The sequence below is a fragment of the Pleurodeles waltl genome, chromosome 3_1 (assembly GCF_031143425.1).
Source record: "Pleurodeles waltl isolate 20211129_DDA chromosome 3_1, aPleWal1.hap1.20221129, whole genome shotgun sequence".
Lineage (NCBI taxonomy): Eukaryota > Metazoa > Chordata > Amphibia > Caudata > Salamandridae > Pleurodeles > Pleurodeles waltl.
Genome location: NC_090440.1, coordinates 2,005,660,273 through 2,005,679,483, shown reverse-complemented (window position 1 = coordinate 2,005,679,483; position 19,211 = coordinate 2,005,660,273). Strand labels below are relative to the sequence as shown.

The window sequence follows — 19,211 nt, the reverse complement described above, 5'->3', positions numbered from 1 at the left end:
GACTGGTGCTTATAAAGCAGCCCAAACCTAGACATAAAGAATCGAAGCTCTGTACATTACATGGGAGGCGGGGTGGGGAGACGATCATAGACTAGCTACATCAAGTGGGGATTGCACAAATACATTTCACACATTACATTTTTTAGCCACAGGGAGATAGTGCACAAAACCATCCATTCCTGAGCCTAGCGCCGAGGCTGGGATTGAACCTGGGTGGACAGCGCTAACCAGAAGGACTCGTCTCCTCCACATCTTACATCGATCAATTAAGATTCCTTGCTGGCAAGTAATAGTGCCTAGTTATTTTTTTACTTTTGTTATAATTCCTAGAGTAAAACGCAGGCAAGGTGATCCTAATGAGACTATATCAAAGTAAACCTAAAAAGTGGTGATTTTGTCGATTCATGTTAAATAATTTGGACATTATTTTCAAGAAAGTAACATCTGGTCACTGCGCTGTCTGCGACGATTATATTTCTTCAGACAGAATTGGATCGCAACAGCACAATTCCAATTTACAAGATGCTTTTCTGTTTTTTGATATTTCTGCAAGCTCTGCTTCTTGGCTCCCTCGCCCAGTAAAAGTGGTTTTGTACGCCTGAAACAGTAGACTTCGCCCCCATGCCTTTGTCCATCAATCCTGTTCCCGTCTTTTGAATAAAATAAAACCCAAGTGCCCCCGGTTGAATAATCTCCAAATATGGTTAGTAATTCACGATGAGCAGAAAGGAGGGTATTGCATTAGGGCAGAAAACACAACCGGGGGATGCGATTGCTGTGTGACTCAGTTTGTAGACTTTGAATCCATGGCCGACTCCAAAGGCGAGGTCAAAAGGGGGGAAGGCTTCTGTGTGCCCTGCTGACACAGCCAGTAAGTTCACAAGTGACGCTAGGAAGTGGTGTGCCAGCCAAAGTACAGTTTCTCACACTGCGTTCTCAAGCCATTTTCATAGCATTCCCAGAGATGGCACAAATATAGAAAGCGATTCGCTGACTCGAGGATCAGCCTGTACCGGTGAAGACATATTTTGTGTAACTTTAAAGAACTCAACCCTCTGCGATCAATAGAAACACAGACAGATCAATACCTTTGTTTTTCCTCATTTATTTATGGGGTTTGAGCTTTGCAACTTTTAACCAATTAGTCACGGAGCCCCAGGGAGCGTGTACATCCACAACATTCTAATACAAAGCTGAGTAACAATACATAGGAGGTATTTATTTATTTTTACAAATACGGAGTTTGATTACGAGATGCATCCAGCGAACTAGGATGAACTGTAAAGATTTCATGTGGAGGCTCATTTAGTTAGCATTTGAATGTTTGACCATGTTTGGAACAAAATTTGCTGACCTAATGTACATTAATACAAGCAGCGAAGGGAATGCATCCCATGACTTGATTGAAACTGATGAGCAGTGCTGTTTGGTCCATGAGGGTCGAAGAATAGTGGACAGATAGAGCTGCCACAACATTTGGTAGAGACAATATCTCCCAATTCACCCATCCTCCCCGTTCTGCTAACTGATTTCTAGGGACAGGAACTTTTCTTTCAGGGTCCTAGTTTTGATGCACCAGTGGTCAGTGTTCTTCATGGCTCTGACATCCGTTAAAAATGGTACCTCACTTGTGTGGGTAGGCCTAGTGCCTGCGACAGGAAATGCCCCAAAACACAACGTGGACACATCACATTTTTCCAATCAAACAGACATGTTTTTTGCAAAGTGCCTAGCTGTGGATTTTGGCCTCTAACCAACCAAAACTGTACATTTTTGGAAAGTAGACACCTAGTGGAATCCAGGATGGGGTGACTTGTGGGGCTCTCACTGGGTTCTGGCACCCAGAATCCTTTGCACACCCCAAGATTGGACTGAAACACACTTTTTCCTCACATTTCGGTGCTGCAAAGTTCTGGAATCTGAGGGGAGCCACAAACTTCCTTTCACCCAGCATTCCCCCTTATCTCCCAGTAAAAATGGTACCTCACTTGTGTGGGTAGGCCTAGTGCCAGCAACAAGAAATGCCCAAAACGTACTGTGGCGATAATGATAACTGAGGTCAGTGTAATAATTAGTCCTCGGATCTGAAATCATTCAGGGAAACCTACCAAACTCTGACATTTCTAAGAAAAATAGTTACCCAAGGGAGTAGCTTGTGTGAATTCCCCACAGTTTGTTTTACTCAGAATACCATGCAAAGGTGAAACGTTGAATAAAAACAGTATTTTTGCTTGCATTTCTGTGAAGTAAACTACAGGAATATGCATGGATCCACAAACTTCTTACCACCTAGCGTTCCCCAACTTGTCCCAATAAAAACGCTACCCCACTGGTGTGCCTGGGCCTAGTGAACGTGACAGGAATGGATCACACATGGGTCAATGGTAGTCCTTGCATGAGGGCTACTGTTGACCATGGAGTGACCCATTCCTGATGCGGGCACCCAAGTGGGACTGTGCTTTTATCACAAGTGAGGAAACACCAGGTGGTAGGAATTTTGTGGATTCCTGCACGTTCCTGTAGTTTATGTGACGGAAAAGCAAGGAAAAATAGTGTTTTTAACCAATATTTCACATTAGCAGGGTATTCTGGATAAGAAAACTTTGTGGGATCCACACACACCACAGCCATGTGGACTGCCCGGGGTGTCTAGTTTTCAGAAAAGTCTGGGTTTGGTAGGTTTCCCAATATGGCTGCCGAGCCAGGACCAAAGACAGAGGTGACTGTCTTACAAAACCAGACTGTTTTGTGATAAGCAATTTTGATGTCTCCACAATATGTTTTGGACACGTCCCTGTTGCAGTCACTTGCCCACCCACACAAGTGAAGCAACATTTTTCTCTGGAGACTTAGGGGAATGGGTGGTAGAAAATGTGTGGCTGCCTGTAGGTTCCAGGACTTTCCCACACAGAAATGCAAGGAAAATGTGTTTTTGAAGCAAAGTTTGTGATTTCAAGGGGGTTCTGGGCAAAGGAAAACTGGTGAAAGCCACATAAGTCCTGCACCCTTGGACTCCCCTGCCATCAGTATGTTAAATTTAATCCACCATTTACACTGGTTGGTTTTAGCACCTCCAGGAATTATGGTTTTAAAGCATGAATACTTACCAAAGTATCTGAATATTGAAACCAACTCTTCTGTAGCTGAGCCATAAAGCCACTTCACCTTCACAGCACCAACCGCTTTATGGTCAATTCACATGCCATTCAAGCACAACACACAACAGTTTCATACTGCCAGGCCATGGGCCCATAAAAAACAATCACTGCACTCACATCAACTTACTAGTGCCCGACAAGGGCCCATCACATTAATTTGCCATAGGACGGAATAAGTCTGACTACGTTTTACCACCTGTCAAGTAACCGCCTCCTTCTTTCTGGACATTACTGAAGGCATGCATAAGGAACCTTTATTACTGACTTCCATTACAGCCACCTGAGGCTCAGGAAGACATGTTTTTCATGCGTCTTTAACACACTCACTGTGCTAAATCCAACTCCCTCCAGTTTGTGGATGCAAGCTGGTGGTGTCCAAAAAATGCCTTGTGAGTCCCATTCATCGAAGAAGGTAGAAGGCAGATAGTAAAGGTAGTACAGATACACATCTGTACTACCTTTACTATCTGCCTTCTACCTGTGTAATATCCCTGGGAAAACACACCTACCTTAAGCTTTTCTTACCCGTTCATGTCTCTGTACTCATCAAAGTCCTGACTAATCCTGTATAATTGCAAGTGAACCTATACTAATGCCTTCTGCCATTAGCTACTTGAAGCTGAAGAAAACATGTTTTTCATGCGCCATCAACGCACTTACTGTGCTAAATGCAAATCCTTCCAGTTTGTGGATGCAAGTTGGGGGTGTCCGAGTTGGGCCGGCCTTAGCGCTGGTGGCTTCCTGTGCAACAATGCTTGTTGGCACCCCCCAATGACCACCTCCGCCACAGATTCCTTCACTACCACCATTTAAGAGTACCCCTTAAGTCTCCATTACCACTCTCTCTCAGATGCATTTAATTAGTTTTATAGCGCCACTCATACCAGTGTAGGGTGTCAGAGCACTTTACATTGCACATACATTACACAAAGATAGGTGTGTAAATCAGTGCATAAGAAATGTTACATAAATCAGAGGGCTACAAGGTGTAGGAGTCATATGTGATCCATACTAGTAGGCTGTATAGTTTAAGAGTGCTTGGTCTGGAGAAACGCTAGCTCAGAATTTAAAATGTAACACCATGGGTTCCCTATAATAATAAGAATTGATTTCTATTCAAATGTACCCTTTTTGCAACATTAGGATAATGAAAGGCTGGGAAAAAATCATAACGCTCTAATCTATACCTTGCAGTATGCATGCAGTTCTTTGATGACAGTTAATAACTTAATCTTCCTGTATTAGGATTTTAACTTACAAACTGCAAGTAACAAAATGACCTCGCTAACAAAAGCAGTAACCTGCTGACCTTTTTGCATTATATGCACTTTGTGATCTGCATGGTACACGTTCTTTGCAGCAGGCATATTAACCCTCTGCGCTACCTTAAAACTTCCACTAGAGAAAACTCTGATCTCTCACCAGGCAGAACATTAATGAGCAGTTATCTTGACATACTTATTATTGCCTGAGGCAAGGAATGCTGCAGCCGTTTCTTTTAAAAACATAAAATACCAGCAAACATGGCACCCCCACCCGGTCAGTACACGGTGCAGTCGCACCGTTCGCACCGCCCTAGAGCCGGCCTGTGTCTGAGTATGCCTTGCGAGGCCTATTCCTTGAACTGAGCGAGCAGATCTACTGTTGAAAATAAGTCAGACATGATGCTGAATACTACAAAAGGTCTCTAAAGTAAAAATCAAAAAAATATCCTGTAGGACTCGTTCACCAACACTTCCACTTTTGCTTTGAAAGTGAAGCTACAAATTGAGTTTGCACACTGTCAAACGAGTAGAAATGTTGGTGAATATATCCCACAGGACATTTGTTTGACTTACTATACTTACTCTGGTTCTCGTTAAAAATCATGGTGGTCCTTGTGTAGCGTACATAAGTTCCCTAACAAGCACTTCAAAATTTAGTCTTGTCTTTAACATTTTGCCACACAGGGTACTCCGTGACAATGTGACATATGTTCTGTCCAATAGTATTTGCAGTGTGGGGACTATAATACATGTTAATCAAACAGAACACCTACCACATTCTGAGGGCGGATAAAGATGTTGAACAGGCCAGAAGAAATTCCATAATTTCCTAAAGTAGATGGACTAAAATTCTGTGGCTGCCTGCCTAATGAAGTAGGGGCTCATGGATGTTCGGTATCCATTCACAGCTTCTGAAAGGTTAACCCAACAACAGCTCCACCTGAGTTGATTTCCCAGAACTTTGCTTTAGTATGATACAACGTAAAACAAGTAAGAGAAACAGAGGCCTGACTGAGATGGGCACAGGGGACAGTAATAACGACTCTCCTGTTGCTTTCCATGCTTCAAGCACACTTTACAGCGACGATATGAACAATCTGATTTTGGTGTTTTAGGAATGCGATCAGCAAAGTGTCTCTCCTGCACCCTTGCCATATCCTCCAGAACATATGAAGTGGAGGCTGCTGCTTCTGATGCAGCAGTGAGGCTTTTAATTAGAGACAACTGGAAGTCAAGGAAAGAGATGTCTTCCTGTGGTTGTCTGACAGTAAACAACATACGCATTGTATGTTGCCATCTGGATCATTTTGGTAAAAAGTTTCTTGTACCAAGTGTGAGTTTTACAACACAAATTGTATGGTTGAAGAACCTGGTCATTCTTGTCCTCTCTTCCCATGTACTTATTGTAATCAATTATACAGGTGGGCTTGTGGACCTCAGCCATCTGGCCCCAAACTGTGATAGGAGAAGTGCTCTCATCATGAATTGTATCTGGGAGCTTGACTGCGAGCAGTTCGTTGGAACTTAGTTCAGTTTCTCTGGGATTTCTGGAGCTTCTTGCAAATTAGTTCCTGCTGGAATCCTTTACAGTTGCAACGAACTGTACCACAGGCCACAGTGCCAGCTTTGTAGAGCACTTAACAGCCCTCCTCCTGTATAGAAATTGTGAAAGAGTGGCTGGACAAGCTCCCATACAATCTTCCCTTTGACCCCTAAAGTGGGAGGGCAAACTAATGGGTTTAGCGTGGAGTCCTTCCCTGTATACACTGTCAAGCTGTACACATAGCCAGAAGAGCTCTCACACAGCATGTACAGCTTGATGCCAAAGCGAGCTCTTTTGCTCGTAATGTACTGTCTGAACAGCAGCCACCCTTTGTACAGGATCGAGGGCTCATCGACTGCCATATTCTTTCCAGGAGTATAGATCTCTGGAAACCTGTCAGACAAGTGTTCCACAACAGATTACAAAAATAGCGGAGCACACCATGTATAACCAGAACACTATTGACTCATATTAAATTAAATCTAAATAAGAAATATTGGTGAATTCCATATTTATGGGAAAGTATGTCCAAAAGCAAAAAGGGCGTTCCTTATTCTTATTAAACAGCCAAACTCACTTAATAATACAAAGCTAAAAAAGTTTAATATAACCATACAATACAATGAAATTACAAACATATAAGACACATATTAAACATATATAGTACATACAAAATGACATTAACACATAAATCGTGTTGAATGAACAGTTTTCAAATGACCCCAAAAATGTTTTGGGACAAGGGCAAAATGATGTGATGTGATGCGTTTCTTTAAAGACTTACAACAGATGTTTCCACCTTTTCTGTTCAACATTCCCAATGGAGTTACAAATTTCAGCTTCCCTTTCCTTGCACACTTCTCTTGAACCACTACATAGCTGTCCCCAACGGCTCCCAAACCTCAAGACAGTCTTTATTGATGCCATAACATTGGTGCAGTGGGTGAGTGCGCTACACCCCCCTGTATCAACCCACCATAAACAAACTGGTCCTGAGGACATGGGCCTCCTTCCTCCAGAAAGTGTTGACCCTGTTTCATATCAGACAAAATATCACTCTGCAGATGTTCTTTGCTCCAACTGGCCCCTGGAGGAGAGACTCCATCGGTTGGTTCCTGAAAGCACTCTTAGCTTTTACGTCAATCGTCCCAGAGAACATCATGTGGCTGATACGTTTTTTTGTGGGAATTGCTGGAGCGAAGAAGGGCAAGGCAGTACAGAAGAGAACCATCACTCAGTGGATCATGCTATGCATTAAAATCTGCTGTGTGTTGGCCAGGAAGCAGCTCTTGAAGGTTTGCTGGCACATTCCAGTACAGCCAAGGCTGCTATCACTGCATTGGCACACAGCGTGTCTGTTCTGGACATTAGCCAGGATGCTACACAGGTGTCACTCCATAAGTTCACAAAGCACTACTGTCTGGACAGCCAAGTCCATTGAGATAGCTATTTTGCCTGCTCAGTCCTGCCAAACATTTTGATTTGAGTCAGTTCACAGACCCACCACCTGGGTGATAACTTCTTTAGTATCTGTTCAGAAGGTAATACTCTTTCTGACTGATACTCTGTCTAACCACGGATTCCTCACTGACCTTCCCATCCTCCCCCATTCTGTGAACTGGACTCTTTTCCTCCTAAAAAAGTCCCAAGTCAAATCTGCACACCTGTCCAAACCAATCAACTATTGTGGTCTGTGACCTGGGGCCCGGACAGTTTTGAAAGCAGATGATGTCAGCGAGCATGAGTGGCGCTTATTTGCGACTCCGCAGGTGTCTTTCGAGATGGAATGACATTGGTGTAGAGCTGCACAATTCCACCTGCTGGTGTGCAGGCATACTGCTGAAGAGTATCTACCTGAAATAGCATTACCAAAGGTAAGTAATTTGTTCTTTATGTTCTGTGTCATGGCTCATTAATATGCCCATCCAGTAGGTAGCCGCTGGACCAGAAACAACTGCTACTCAGAACTGTAGCCAAAGTCTTATGTAGACCATCAAAAAAGCGACAACAATGGCAGAACTTGAATTAGATAAATATATCTAGCATAGCATAACTTGCAAGAGTGAGGTTCATGGTATGCAGGCATAACCCATTCTCTTGCCTTGCTCAACAGTTCATATTTTTTTGACAACCTACAAGAACTGGAGCCTGCTACTTCTGCATTTAGAAGTCCCTACCCAAGGGCTTGCCTTCCGCACCTACAGTCTTTATTTCCTTGTTACCACAGAGCATCCTTCAAAACCTGTCTTTTTAATTGTCTTTTGCACTTTTTTTCCTTAATTACATAGGGGGTCATTATGACCCCGGTGCCCGGAGATAATGTGAGGATAGTACCGCTAACAGGCTGGCGGTACTTACTGCTACATTATGACATTGGTGGGTTGGCTGAAGCCTGGCGGCTGCTATAATGCTGCCGGCGGTATCATGACCCTGCCTAATGCCATGGTTTGGTTCGAAACAGTGTTTCCGCCCGTCTGCCCAGCAGAATGCAGGGCAGGGACATTGCCGACGGCTCCACATGGAGCCGTTGTCAATGCCGCTGTGCGGCGGGTGCAGCAGCACCCATCGTGCACATCACTGCCCGTAAACCAGGCAGTGACCTGCACGACGGGGCACTGCATGGGGGCCCCGAAGCACCCCTTCCGCTAGCCTTAATCTGGCGGGGGAACCCGCCAGGGAAAGTCTGGAGGAACAATGGTTCTTTATCCGCAGGGCAGCGCTGCTTGCAGCGCTGCCCTGTCGGATAAAGTATTCGGCCATCGTCAGGCTGCCTGTCGGCTGTAGCCTGGCGGAGGGCCACCTGTGGCAGCCCTCCCTTGTTCACTCTATGGCGGTTCAGACCGCCATGCGGGTGGCGGTATTTTCCACCACCGCCGGCATGCCGGTCTGAACCGCCATGTCTGTAATGAGGGCCTTAGTCTCTGCTTTCTGGTTTGGATATTTTCTGGTTTGGGCACTTTGTCTTAACAGACTGGTTTAAAATCTTATGTGTGGCACAGACCTTTGTAGCAACTGTCCTGCTTAGTCAGTTGCTACTGCTTATCTTATATTAGCAACAATCATCTAGTCTGTATCTGCTGCTCAATTGCTACCATTACAACAGCATTCTTGAATATTTACCTGCCAGTTTGCACAGCAAAGCTGATCTAGTCTCTCGGAAGATGTACAACTTTATCTAGTGGCTGAATTCCAAATAGTTAAGTGTAGAGTCTTGGAAATGGGGATTGGTGCCAAATTACCTTAAACCTACCTCAGTATTGAGATAACTGTGCCTAAGAACCCTCCCATATGGAGCTTACCATATCAGGAATCACAGATCAGATTTAGGTACGCATTGGGAGTGCAAAAGTGTCAGTCGAATAAATGTTTACCTCCTAAGTCTGTTAGGCGAATAAGCGTTTACCTCCTTAGTCTGCCAACTTCTGCAGGTTAGACAAATTCTACTCATTCCAGGGAAGGGTGTTTCATCCAGGAGCAAGCCCTCCTTTACACCAGAATTAGAGTGCCCCATCCAGAGCCTAGTAGACTTTCTTAGAGAGACAGACCTTTTGTTGCATGGTGCCATGCCATGGAGCTCTGTTCCCCACTCCCTCTGGGCTTCTTTCTGCATATTGTTCTCTGAGGTCAGGCTATTCTGGTGTCTGCCATCCAAAAGCAGAGCCCAGCTCCTTTACCCAGCATCAGTACTTGAAAGCCTCAATGAATAAAGAGAAAATACAAGTTTGCTGGTTTAGGTGATTTATATAGGGCTACTTTCAGATGTGGTCTCTGAGATACCGTATGCCTACAGAAATGCCAAAGAAAAGCAGTAATGATGAGAAAATGACACACTGCACATTAAGGGCATTGCACTGGAAAGCTATTTTTTAACTTGTGTCCCTTGAATGTATCCAGGTGTATCCTGAAAAGCACTTAATTAGTAGGATCTATAAGTAAAGAAAATACTCGGAGAACTGCTTAGATTAGGTACATATTATATGAATGAGCTTTAGTCTGAGTCTCCCAATTAAAATGCCGTAACCTGAAGTCTGGCCTGTGCACGAGTGCCTCAATCAGTACTTGGTGTGGCAGTTGCCAGTTCTGCTGCTGGGCTCATCTATTTTAGGGTGGAGTTGGGCGTTTATGAGAATTATTTGCATAAATCAGCCTTTTTTCTCTCCCTTCATGTGTTGCAGTTTTTAACTTCTGTTACAAGAACCTCAGCATATTCCCCAAAATCTATAGGAGGCATATCAATTTACTGAGAGACCTTGTCTTTATCAGATTGTCATGAACAAAAGGAGACTACCCCCACAATGTTTATTTTTTTATGGGGCTGACACAGAGGATACAGTTAACCTAACCAAAAAAAAGCCAACATCCACTTACTTGTATCAATTACGCAAAGATGTTCAATTGCATTTTGTTAAAAAAATCAAACAAAAGGGAGATAGAAACTTGTATGAGAGGCACACCCTGCTTCCTTAATTCATACTAAGAAAAATAAAAAAAATGAGTAGGAGTGCACCCACTATTTGTTTTTAACACTTGTGTCTCTTAGTCAAATAGTAATAAGACCCTCACTGACTGCTTTAATGTAACCTATTCACCTGTTCGTTCTTTTGAGACTATACAGATACTGGGCTATGTGGTGACTTTGACAACTTTCTGTTTTAATCTTTGCGGAGAGGAGTGGTGCATTGAAGCTTTTCCAGCAAGGTCAGGAAGGGATTCCTGTAGCACTCTGACTTCATCTGAAGGGCAACCTTAACAAATACTGACCATACCCGAATCTCATTGACAGTCCCTCTTGTCACTTGACAACATTTCTTTTCTTTTTTAACCTGAGTGTTATCGTCCCGCTTTGTGCATTCTCTTCTCTGTACATATTTCTGGAAGTATTCTAACAGTACTTGGTTACAAACTAAATGAGCAGTGTTTCTGCTCAATCATGAAAGAACCCTATTGGATCCCTCTCCACCGGATCCCTCCTATCAAATAGCTCCCAGTAGTACTGAGGGATGAAGGTAATGCGCTGCAAGCTTTCTTTGCCGATTTCTCGCAAAGAAATCATAAATGCGATCAAAACAAAGCCAGGAAGACACAGGGCCCAGGCGGCTTCCCGGCATCATTCTATCAAACTTGGGGTACCTCCCTAATCATTCCCTTAGAAGACCTATTCGCCCAATTCTCCTCCACTGGCTTCGTTGAGGGCTCCACTGCAGAGGCAACCATAATTGTTATACCCAAAGAAGGGAAAGACCCACCCATTGATAAACATCAATGGAAAGTTGTCTAATCTCTTTTACCTCCAACAAGGAACCAGACAAGGTTGCCCTCTCTCCCCACTACTTTTTCTACTAAGGCTAGAACCCCTACTTACATTGATCAGAGAAAAAACATTAATTCCCTGGTATCCATTTCTCATCAGGCCCGTGAAAATTAGCCGCCTACGCAGATGACATTCTCCTTTTTACTACCCAGGCAGATTCAGCCTTGCCACACCTCATATCCACCATCAACGACTGCTCTAAGATGTCAGGCAACTGCCTCAACAAGGAAAAGACAGAGGTTCTTCCTCTCAATGTGTACTGCATCAGTTCACACATCAGTCCATATGGACTCAAATGCGCCCCAGATAAGATAAAATGCCTGGGTATATGGTTCACCCTTCACCTTAAAGACTCCATCGATCTCAACGAGAAAAAGACGCTAGATAACATCAAAGATAGCTTAGGCAAATGGTCAGCCAGGTTCATTACTTGGTGGGGTGGAATAAAATCTATCAAAATGACGATTACCCTCCTCATTAACTTTTTAATCAGCATGTCCACCATAAACCTTTCAGACATCTTTTTTTTTACTAAAATAGACACTTTACTTACTGAATTTCTCTGGAAGTCTAAAAGGCCCAGAATTGCCCGAAAGAACCTGAGACTTCCTATAAAACTTGACGGCCTAAACGTACCCAACTACCGGAGATACCAACATGCCTTTCTAGCGAAACAGGGAAGCCACTGGCTCCTAACCACCACCAACCACTTGCTGTCATGGCTCGCTATTGAAATTGCCCTTGCTAAATCCTTATCCCTCACTTCATTTCTAACCATCAAAATAATTAAAACACACACTCTATAAACATTCTACCTAGTACAGCATAGGCACTCTGAAAAATTTACAACAAACTACCCAACAAAATTAAACACTCATGTCCAGCCTTACTATGGCACAATGAAAACTTAAAACTAGAAGGGAGAACGATGTATAAACGACTTAGACATTTACTATTTCCTTAAACATAAAATAAAATCACCTAGCTTCCAACCTGTACTCCCTCCTATCCCCCACAAAAACCTCACTAAATAAACCAACACAAGACAAGTGGGAAATTCTACTATCAGACTCCAGCAGCACTCCAAAGGTGTCACCGGACTGACCATCTACCTGGAGTAACCTCACTTCCAACATAATAACTCCATCAATTTCACAAAGGAGATACTGGACTGCCAATGTGGCCCACTTGACTCCGGCCAAACTTGAAAAACTAGACCTCCGATCCTCAGACATGCTGGAACTGTGTAAAGGAAACAGGAGGCTTAAAACACATGCACCTCCACCAAAAGTTTCTGGCAGGACTTCAATAATTCACTATCTCTAATTCTTCATACAAAATAGACTCCTACTTTAGCCTCTGTTAAACTGGGCATCCTCCCCACTGGCATTAAACGGGCATTAAACAGAGAGGACCGTCTCCTATGGGACATTCTAGTCACAACTAGCCTTAAAGTTATCCTCTTTGAATGGAAAGACTCATCCAAACTATCCCCACACACATGGTGGGAATGGGTCCAATTCACCAGAACTGCCTGTAACTCACTAAACGTATACTTAATGATGACACCTATGAAGATTTGTAAACTCTGGTGCAAACTAGACAACTTTATGTCTCACTCGTCTATATAACCATGATCATCCAATTAATCGATCGTTCATGCATTCACTCACTCATTCTCCCACCCCCTCCTCTTCCCACTTACCCAACTCCTCCTCTTCCTACCAACCCCCATTCCCCATGTACTCCCTACTTTTCACCCTGTGTCACTTTACAATTCTCTTCTCTCGTCTCTCTCGTACTCTGACTCATTCATCTACAACTGCGATACCTTAATCATTCACCACAACACCAAAAACTGCTCCGTCACAATACATACACTGATTAACCTAGCTTCACCTTTGCAAACAAATACACTTATCTCTGCCTTCTACTTTTGTAAATGTGGACCACCTCATCATGCCATACCCTAAACTACTGTTCCCACTTGATTTGATGGTACCATACAATGTATTGTTTCTTTTAATTTATGTTATCTAATTTGCCTATTGTAAACAATTCCAATAAAACACTCTTGAAATGGATTAAAAAAGAAACCAACTTGTTGCCTCCAGACATTGAGGGTATCCTTATCTTTTTGGATCTATGTATATCTGTGAAATCTAAAATTGCTTCAGATCGTCTGAATAAAATGCCCTAGGTTGTTTTACTTATATTTAAACCCCTTCATAGCAAAAATGGAGCCAATAATAATGTATTTGTCATTCAGTCCACTGAGTGGTCATTATGGCAAGTGCCCTACATGGAAAGGCAATTTCCTCACACATGGAAAACGAAGAAATATCCAGTTAGAGCTGCACAAACTATAACACCAACCCAGAGGTCGATCCTGTATACACCTTTGGCATCACCTTGAACATTATACCCTCCTCTTGTGGAATCGTCGCCAGGAACCATATAAACTAATGATGAACCTGGGAACAGCATATGTAGAACAGAAGCTTCATCAGTTCAAGTACCTTCCAGATGGGGATTGTTTGTTGACATGCCTACTAAACTTTCAGCACATTGTCACTACAGTCAATACATTTTTCCAGGTTCACATTATGTCACTCTTTCACTTTCTGGCATGAACTAAATTGTTTTTGTATAGCAATAGTCCATTCTAACAGAGGACTCACTAGCCACTAGCCCCCTGTCGACCTGCAATTTCAACTAACACCTTGACAAATACTGTTTTCAATTAACTCTAATTGTTAAGAATGGGATTCTTTTTTAATGTATTTGTAGAAGTGCTTCCAACTTAACATTAATTATTAATTCTAAATGAGGGCTCTTCTTGTAACTGATGACTGACTGAAAATGTAACATTTTTGTCGGCATCACAGCGACTCAGTTCTGAGAGACTGAGGTGATCCGAGGTTACCACTTGTGTTTAACAGATACATGCAGATGGGCGCTCATGATCATTTATAGCAGAATGCATGATGAGTGCAAATCGTGCCAATTGTTGCAAGGGATATATATTTTAACATATCTCACCGCATGTCTCTTTCTTTGCAGCTCATCCGGTGCCACCAGTCCCATGGGGGAGCTTGCGGAGACAACATTCAGTCTTACACCGCCACTGTCATTAGTGCTGCAAAAGTGAGTACATTTTCCATCACCAGCTCCCAATACTGTGCTAAAATTATTGTTTTACCTTGTTAGTCAAAAGGGGGCAACAAATCTGAGCATGTGTACTTTACTGTGTCACTCTTAAAAGAATGTTGCAGACTACTTTATCTAGATAGAGACTTCTAGTTGCAGATTCCTTACCTTAGATTTTCCCTCAGGCGTCAGATTGGATCTGAAGATTTTTTTTCGAGTAGTACCCTTGTGCGTTGGTAGGTGGCGTCGGTCGACTTCTCGGGCGTCGTTGGCGTAGTAGTCGCCGTGATGATGTCGGGAGTAGTATATAGACACCGCCACGCGCTGATCCGGAGAAGAGCTACCCTGGTCTCTTTTTGACCTACTTCAGCCGTTTTGTCGAGTTTTTGTGAGATTTTTTGGTACGTCGAGGATGTCCCGAAGACCGGTTTCAAGCTGTGCGAGGACTGTCACCACACGATGTTGGTGACAGATCCTAATCGGGTTTGTCTGTGGTGTCTTGAGCACGACCACGACCCGAAGTCGTGCTCCGAGTCCTGGGCTATACACCCAAAGGCTTTGAGGGAGCGGTCCCTAAAGCTAATGGTGGCCCAGCACTCGACTCTGCCTAATTCCCGGTCTCAATCGAGAGGAAGGTCTCAAGACCGTTCGCGGAGCCATCACCACTCGTCTTCTTCTAAATCTTCGGGTGCAGGTAAGAAGAAGTCGAAGATGTCCCATCGCTCTCCGACTTCGCCCCGTCGCTCAGCTGACGCAACGGGGGAAGAGCATCAAGCGCTCAAGGCCTCCGTCCTCAGAGCCGCCGCATGGGTCTGCTCTGCACTTCCCTGAGTTTCCTGTAGCCGGAGTGACCCCGGCCAAGCTTAGAGTTCTATGAGGCCATGCGCCTCATCTTTGGGTGGACCAACCCCGATACGGCGCCTTCAGGCCCAAGAGGTTCAGTTGAGGGGCCTTCGGGTTCAGCACCGGCAGCTTCGGTTCCTGCCACCGAGGTCCCCTCTGAATCCGCTCGCAGATCTGCACCGGCGACGGTCGCACCCTTGAGACCTTCCCCGGCACCGGGTAGATTGTCGGTGCTCCCAACGTCGGTAGTGCCCACTATCGACGTCAACCTGATCCTTATCCCTGAAGACTTGAAGTCGGAGTGGTGTCAGCTTACGCCGCCTTTGTCTTCAATGAGGCCTATTTGTCCCAGGTCGGATTCTCACCATTTTTCCTATGGGTACGAATTTGGGGAAGGGTTGGAGGGGTCCCTGGACCCTAATAAGTATACCAGGATGACCCTTCTTTGAACTGGGCTCAGGAATTGGGTGACTCCAGTGGTCTCAATACTTCTCCTGATGCTCGCATGCTGTCCCCTCCTACCGTGGCTACAGCGGAGGGAGCATCTTATGGTATGGTGGTAGTAGGGCAGCTGAGGTCCTTGGCCTTGAGCTTCCTACTGTAGAGATCAGGTCTAATCAACTGATGGAGGTGCTTCAGCCTGGAGCTTCCTTTTCAGAACCCCTTTTGCCATTCAGTGAAGCCCTCACCGATGTCCTTTTCGGTACTTATTCCAAACCCAACACAGGGGCTCCTGTGACTAGGACTATCGCCCGCCACCATCGGCCCACTCCGAACGACCGTAAATTCCTGTCCCAACACCCCAGGCCTGAGAGTCTTGTCATCCAGGCTTCCTCTTCTTAAGGCGCATTCTCTTCTGCACCCCTGGACAGGGAATCAAAAAGGCTGGAACAGTTTGGTAAGAAGTTGTTTTCTTCCTCCAGTCTTGCGCTGCGGTCTGTGAACACCTCATCCCTTTTGGGCTACTATACCCAGTCTTTGTGGGATACAGTTGGCCTGGTTGCGTACTTCTGGTTTTTCTGGCGATGTCCAACAGTCACTCATGGACATGCCCTTTGATGGCTCCTGTCTCTTTGGAGACAAGGCAGACTCTGCCTTGGAGAGATTCAAGGATTCCCGGGCTACGTCTCGGTCCCTTGGTCTTTCCTCTGGCCCTTGCCCCCCACAGTCTGCTTTTTCACCCCTTTCATAGACACGGAAAGGGCTCCCAATCGCGTCCTCCACCCAGCCCCCGTGCCACTCATGTTGTCCAGCCTCTGTGTGGCCTGGGACAGGCAACCAGAGGTCTGCCCAGTCCATGTCTGCCCCCACTGCAGCCTCCAAACCCTCCTAGTCCGTCCCCTCACTCCCATCCAGTTGGCGGCAGGATTCGCCATCCTCTGCCCAGCTGAGAATCCATCATTACAGACAGGAGGGTTTTTCAGATTGTTCGAAAGGGCTACTCCCTCCCTTTCAAATCTGCTCCACCAGCCATGCCTCCATCCTTCAGTCATCTTCCAGAGGATCTTTTGGCACTTCTCCGCCAGGAAGTCGCAGCTCTCTTGGCCAAGGGAGCAATAGAAAAGGTCTCTGTGCCCGAAGTAGGCCGTGGTTGTTATTCCCGCTACTTTCTGGTGCCGAAAAAGGACAAGGGTTTACATCCTATCCTAGACCTTCGGGACCTGAACTACTTCCTCAAGAAGGAGAAATTCAAAATACTCACCCTGTCTCAGGTTCTGTCTGCCTTGGACCCAGTAGACTGGATGGTAGCGTTGGACTTGCAGGACGCTTATTTCCACATCCCCATCCTGCCTGCCCACATATGTTACCTACGATTTGTGGTAGGACACAAGCACTTTCAGTTTACCGTGCTCCCCTTCGGCCTTACCAGCGCCCCTCGGGTGTTCACAAAAGTGATGCCAGTGATTGCAGCTCATCTGTGCATGTTAGGGATATCAGTCTTCCCCTACCTCGACGACTGGCTGTTGAAGGCAGACTCGCCCCAGAAAGTCGTCTCCTACTTCAGACTACGGTGAATCTCCTGCACATGCTGGGGTTCACTATAAACGTGCCGAAGTCACACCTGACTCCCTCTCAGATGCTCCCCTTCATCGGAGCTGTTCTGGACAAAGTGCAGTTTCGGGCTTATCCTCCCGAAAAGCAAGTCCAAGACATTCAGGCTATGATTCCGATCTTTCGGCCTCGGTCTTGGGTTTCGGTGAGACTGACTTTGAGGCTGCTGGGCCTCATGGCCTCCTGCATCCTGCTAGTAACACATGCCAGATGGCATTTGCGGGCTCTGCAGTGGGACTTGAGGTTCTAGTGGGCGCAGCATCAGGGGAATCTCTCCGACATGGTCTCGGAGGGGACTGCGAAAGACCTGCAGTGGTGGCTTTCGAATCCGAATTGGGTCCACCGCGGATCCCTCTTCCCTTCCCCAACCAGATCTATCTATAGATGCGTCACTTCTGTGTTGGGGACGGCCACATGGGAGAGACGGAGATCAGAGGCCTCTGGTCTTCAGCTGAGTCTGGGCTCCATATCAATCTTCTGGAGCTCCGGGCAATCAGGCTTGCGTTGAAAGCATTTCTTTCCTCTCTCAAAGATAGTGCAGGTGTTCACAGACAATACTACCGCCATGTGGTACTGCAGCAAACAGGGCGGAGTAGGGTCCTGGACCCTTTGTCAGGAGGCACTACGCCTCTGGACATGGCTGGCACATCAGGGCATTGCCCTGGTGTTTCAACATCTGGCGAGTTCTCTCAACGCCAGAGCGGACGAACTCAACCATCGATTTGATGCACAGCCGATCACGAATGGCGTCTCCATCTGGAGATGGTGCAAGGTCTCTTTCAGCAGTGGGGAGAGCCTTGGTTAGATCCGTTCGCCTCTGTAGAAAACACGCAATGTCAGCTATTTTGCACGTTGGAGTTTCCAAGGTGGCACTCACTCGGAGATGCTTTTCGTCTCGAGTGGAACTCTGACCTCCTTTACGCCTTTCCACCTATACCACTTCTGCCCATAGTTCTGAAGAAGATCAGGAATGACAGGGCCCAAGTCATCTTGGTTGCTCCAGACTGGGCATGGAGAGTCTGGTATCCAGAGCTATTGAGTATGTCTATCAATCCTCCACTCAGACTGCCTCTTCAGGCGGATCTTCTGTTGCAGCAACAGGGGACGGTTTTTCACCCGAACCTGTCCAACCTCCGCCTTTATGCGTGGAGATTGAGCGGCGACAGATGACGAATTTTGATCTTCCACCTGAAGTCTGAAATGTTATCTTGGCAGCCAGGCGTCCCTCCACTAAAACTGTATACGCCTGTTGTTGGAATAAATGTGTGGCATGGTGCACCAACAAATCTGTTGATCCCCTCTCTGCCCCTCTATCTGAGGTTCTTTTTTTCATTCTTTCTTTGGCCCAGAAGGGCTCTGCTTTGGGCACCCTTAAAGGGTATTTATCTGCCATTCCTAAAAGGTCTCACCCATTTATTTCCTCCCACTCCATTTATCATGCCTCAGTGAGACCTCAATCTTCTCCTTACTTATTTAATGTGTACTCCCTTTGAGCCGATGCACAATTGTCCCTTGCGGCTACTCACCTTCAAAACTATCTTTCTTGTTGCCATCACCTCTGCTCGCAGGGTGAGTGAGCTTCAAGCCCTTTCGTCTAAACCTCCATACTTGTTTGTGCACCCTGACAAAGTGGTTTTGCGCACTAAGGCTTCCTTTCTTCCAAAGGTGGTTACGCCTTTTCGTGTAGGCCAGTCCATTACCTTGCCTACTTTCTACACACATCCTTCTCATGAGGAGGAGAAACTCCACCGTCTGGACCCAAAAAGAGTGTTGGCGTTCTATCTTAATCGTACTAAAGATTTGCGGGTGGACAATCAACTCTTTGTTGGGTATGTGGGTGCGAAGAAAGGGAAGGCGGTGCAAAAGCTTACCATCTCTTGATGGGTGCT

General features: G+C 45.4%; 1 protein-coding gene across 2 annotated transcripts in view; it reads left to right on the top strand.

Annotated features, from left to right (window-relative positions):
* The window catches only part of BCAS3 (BCAS3 microtubule associated cell migration factor), a 2,570,631-nt gene that overhangs the window by 557,414 nt on the left and 1,994,006 nt on the right, over positions 1-19,211 (top strand). For both annotated transcript variants that reach the window (XM_069226456.1, XM_069226455.1), the window contains exon 12: positions 14,341-14,424. In XM_069226456.1, the coding sequence (XP_069082557.1) occupies positions 14,341-14,424 (84 nt within the window). The remainder of the gene's footprint in view (positions 1-14,340; positions 14,425-19,211) is intronic.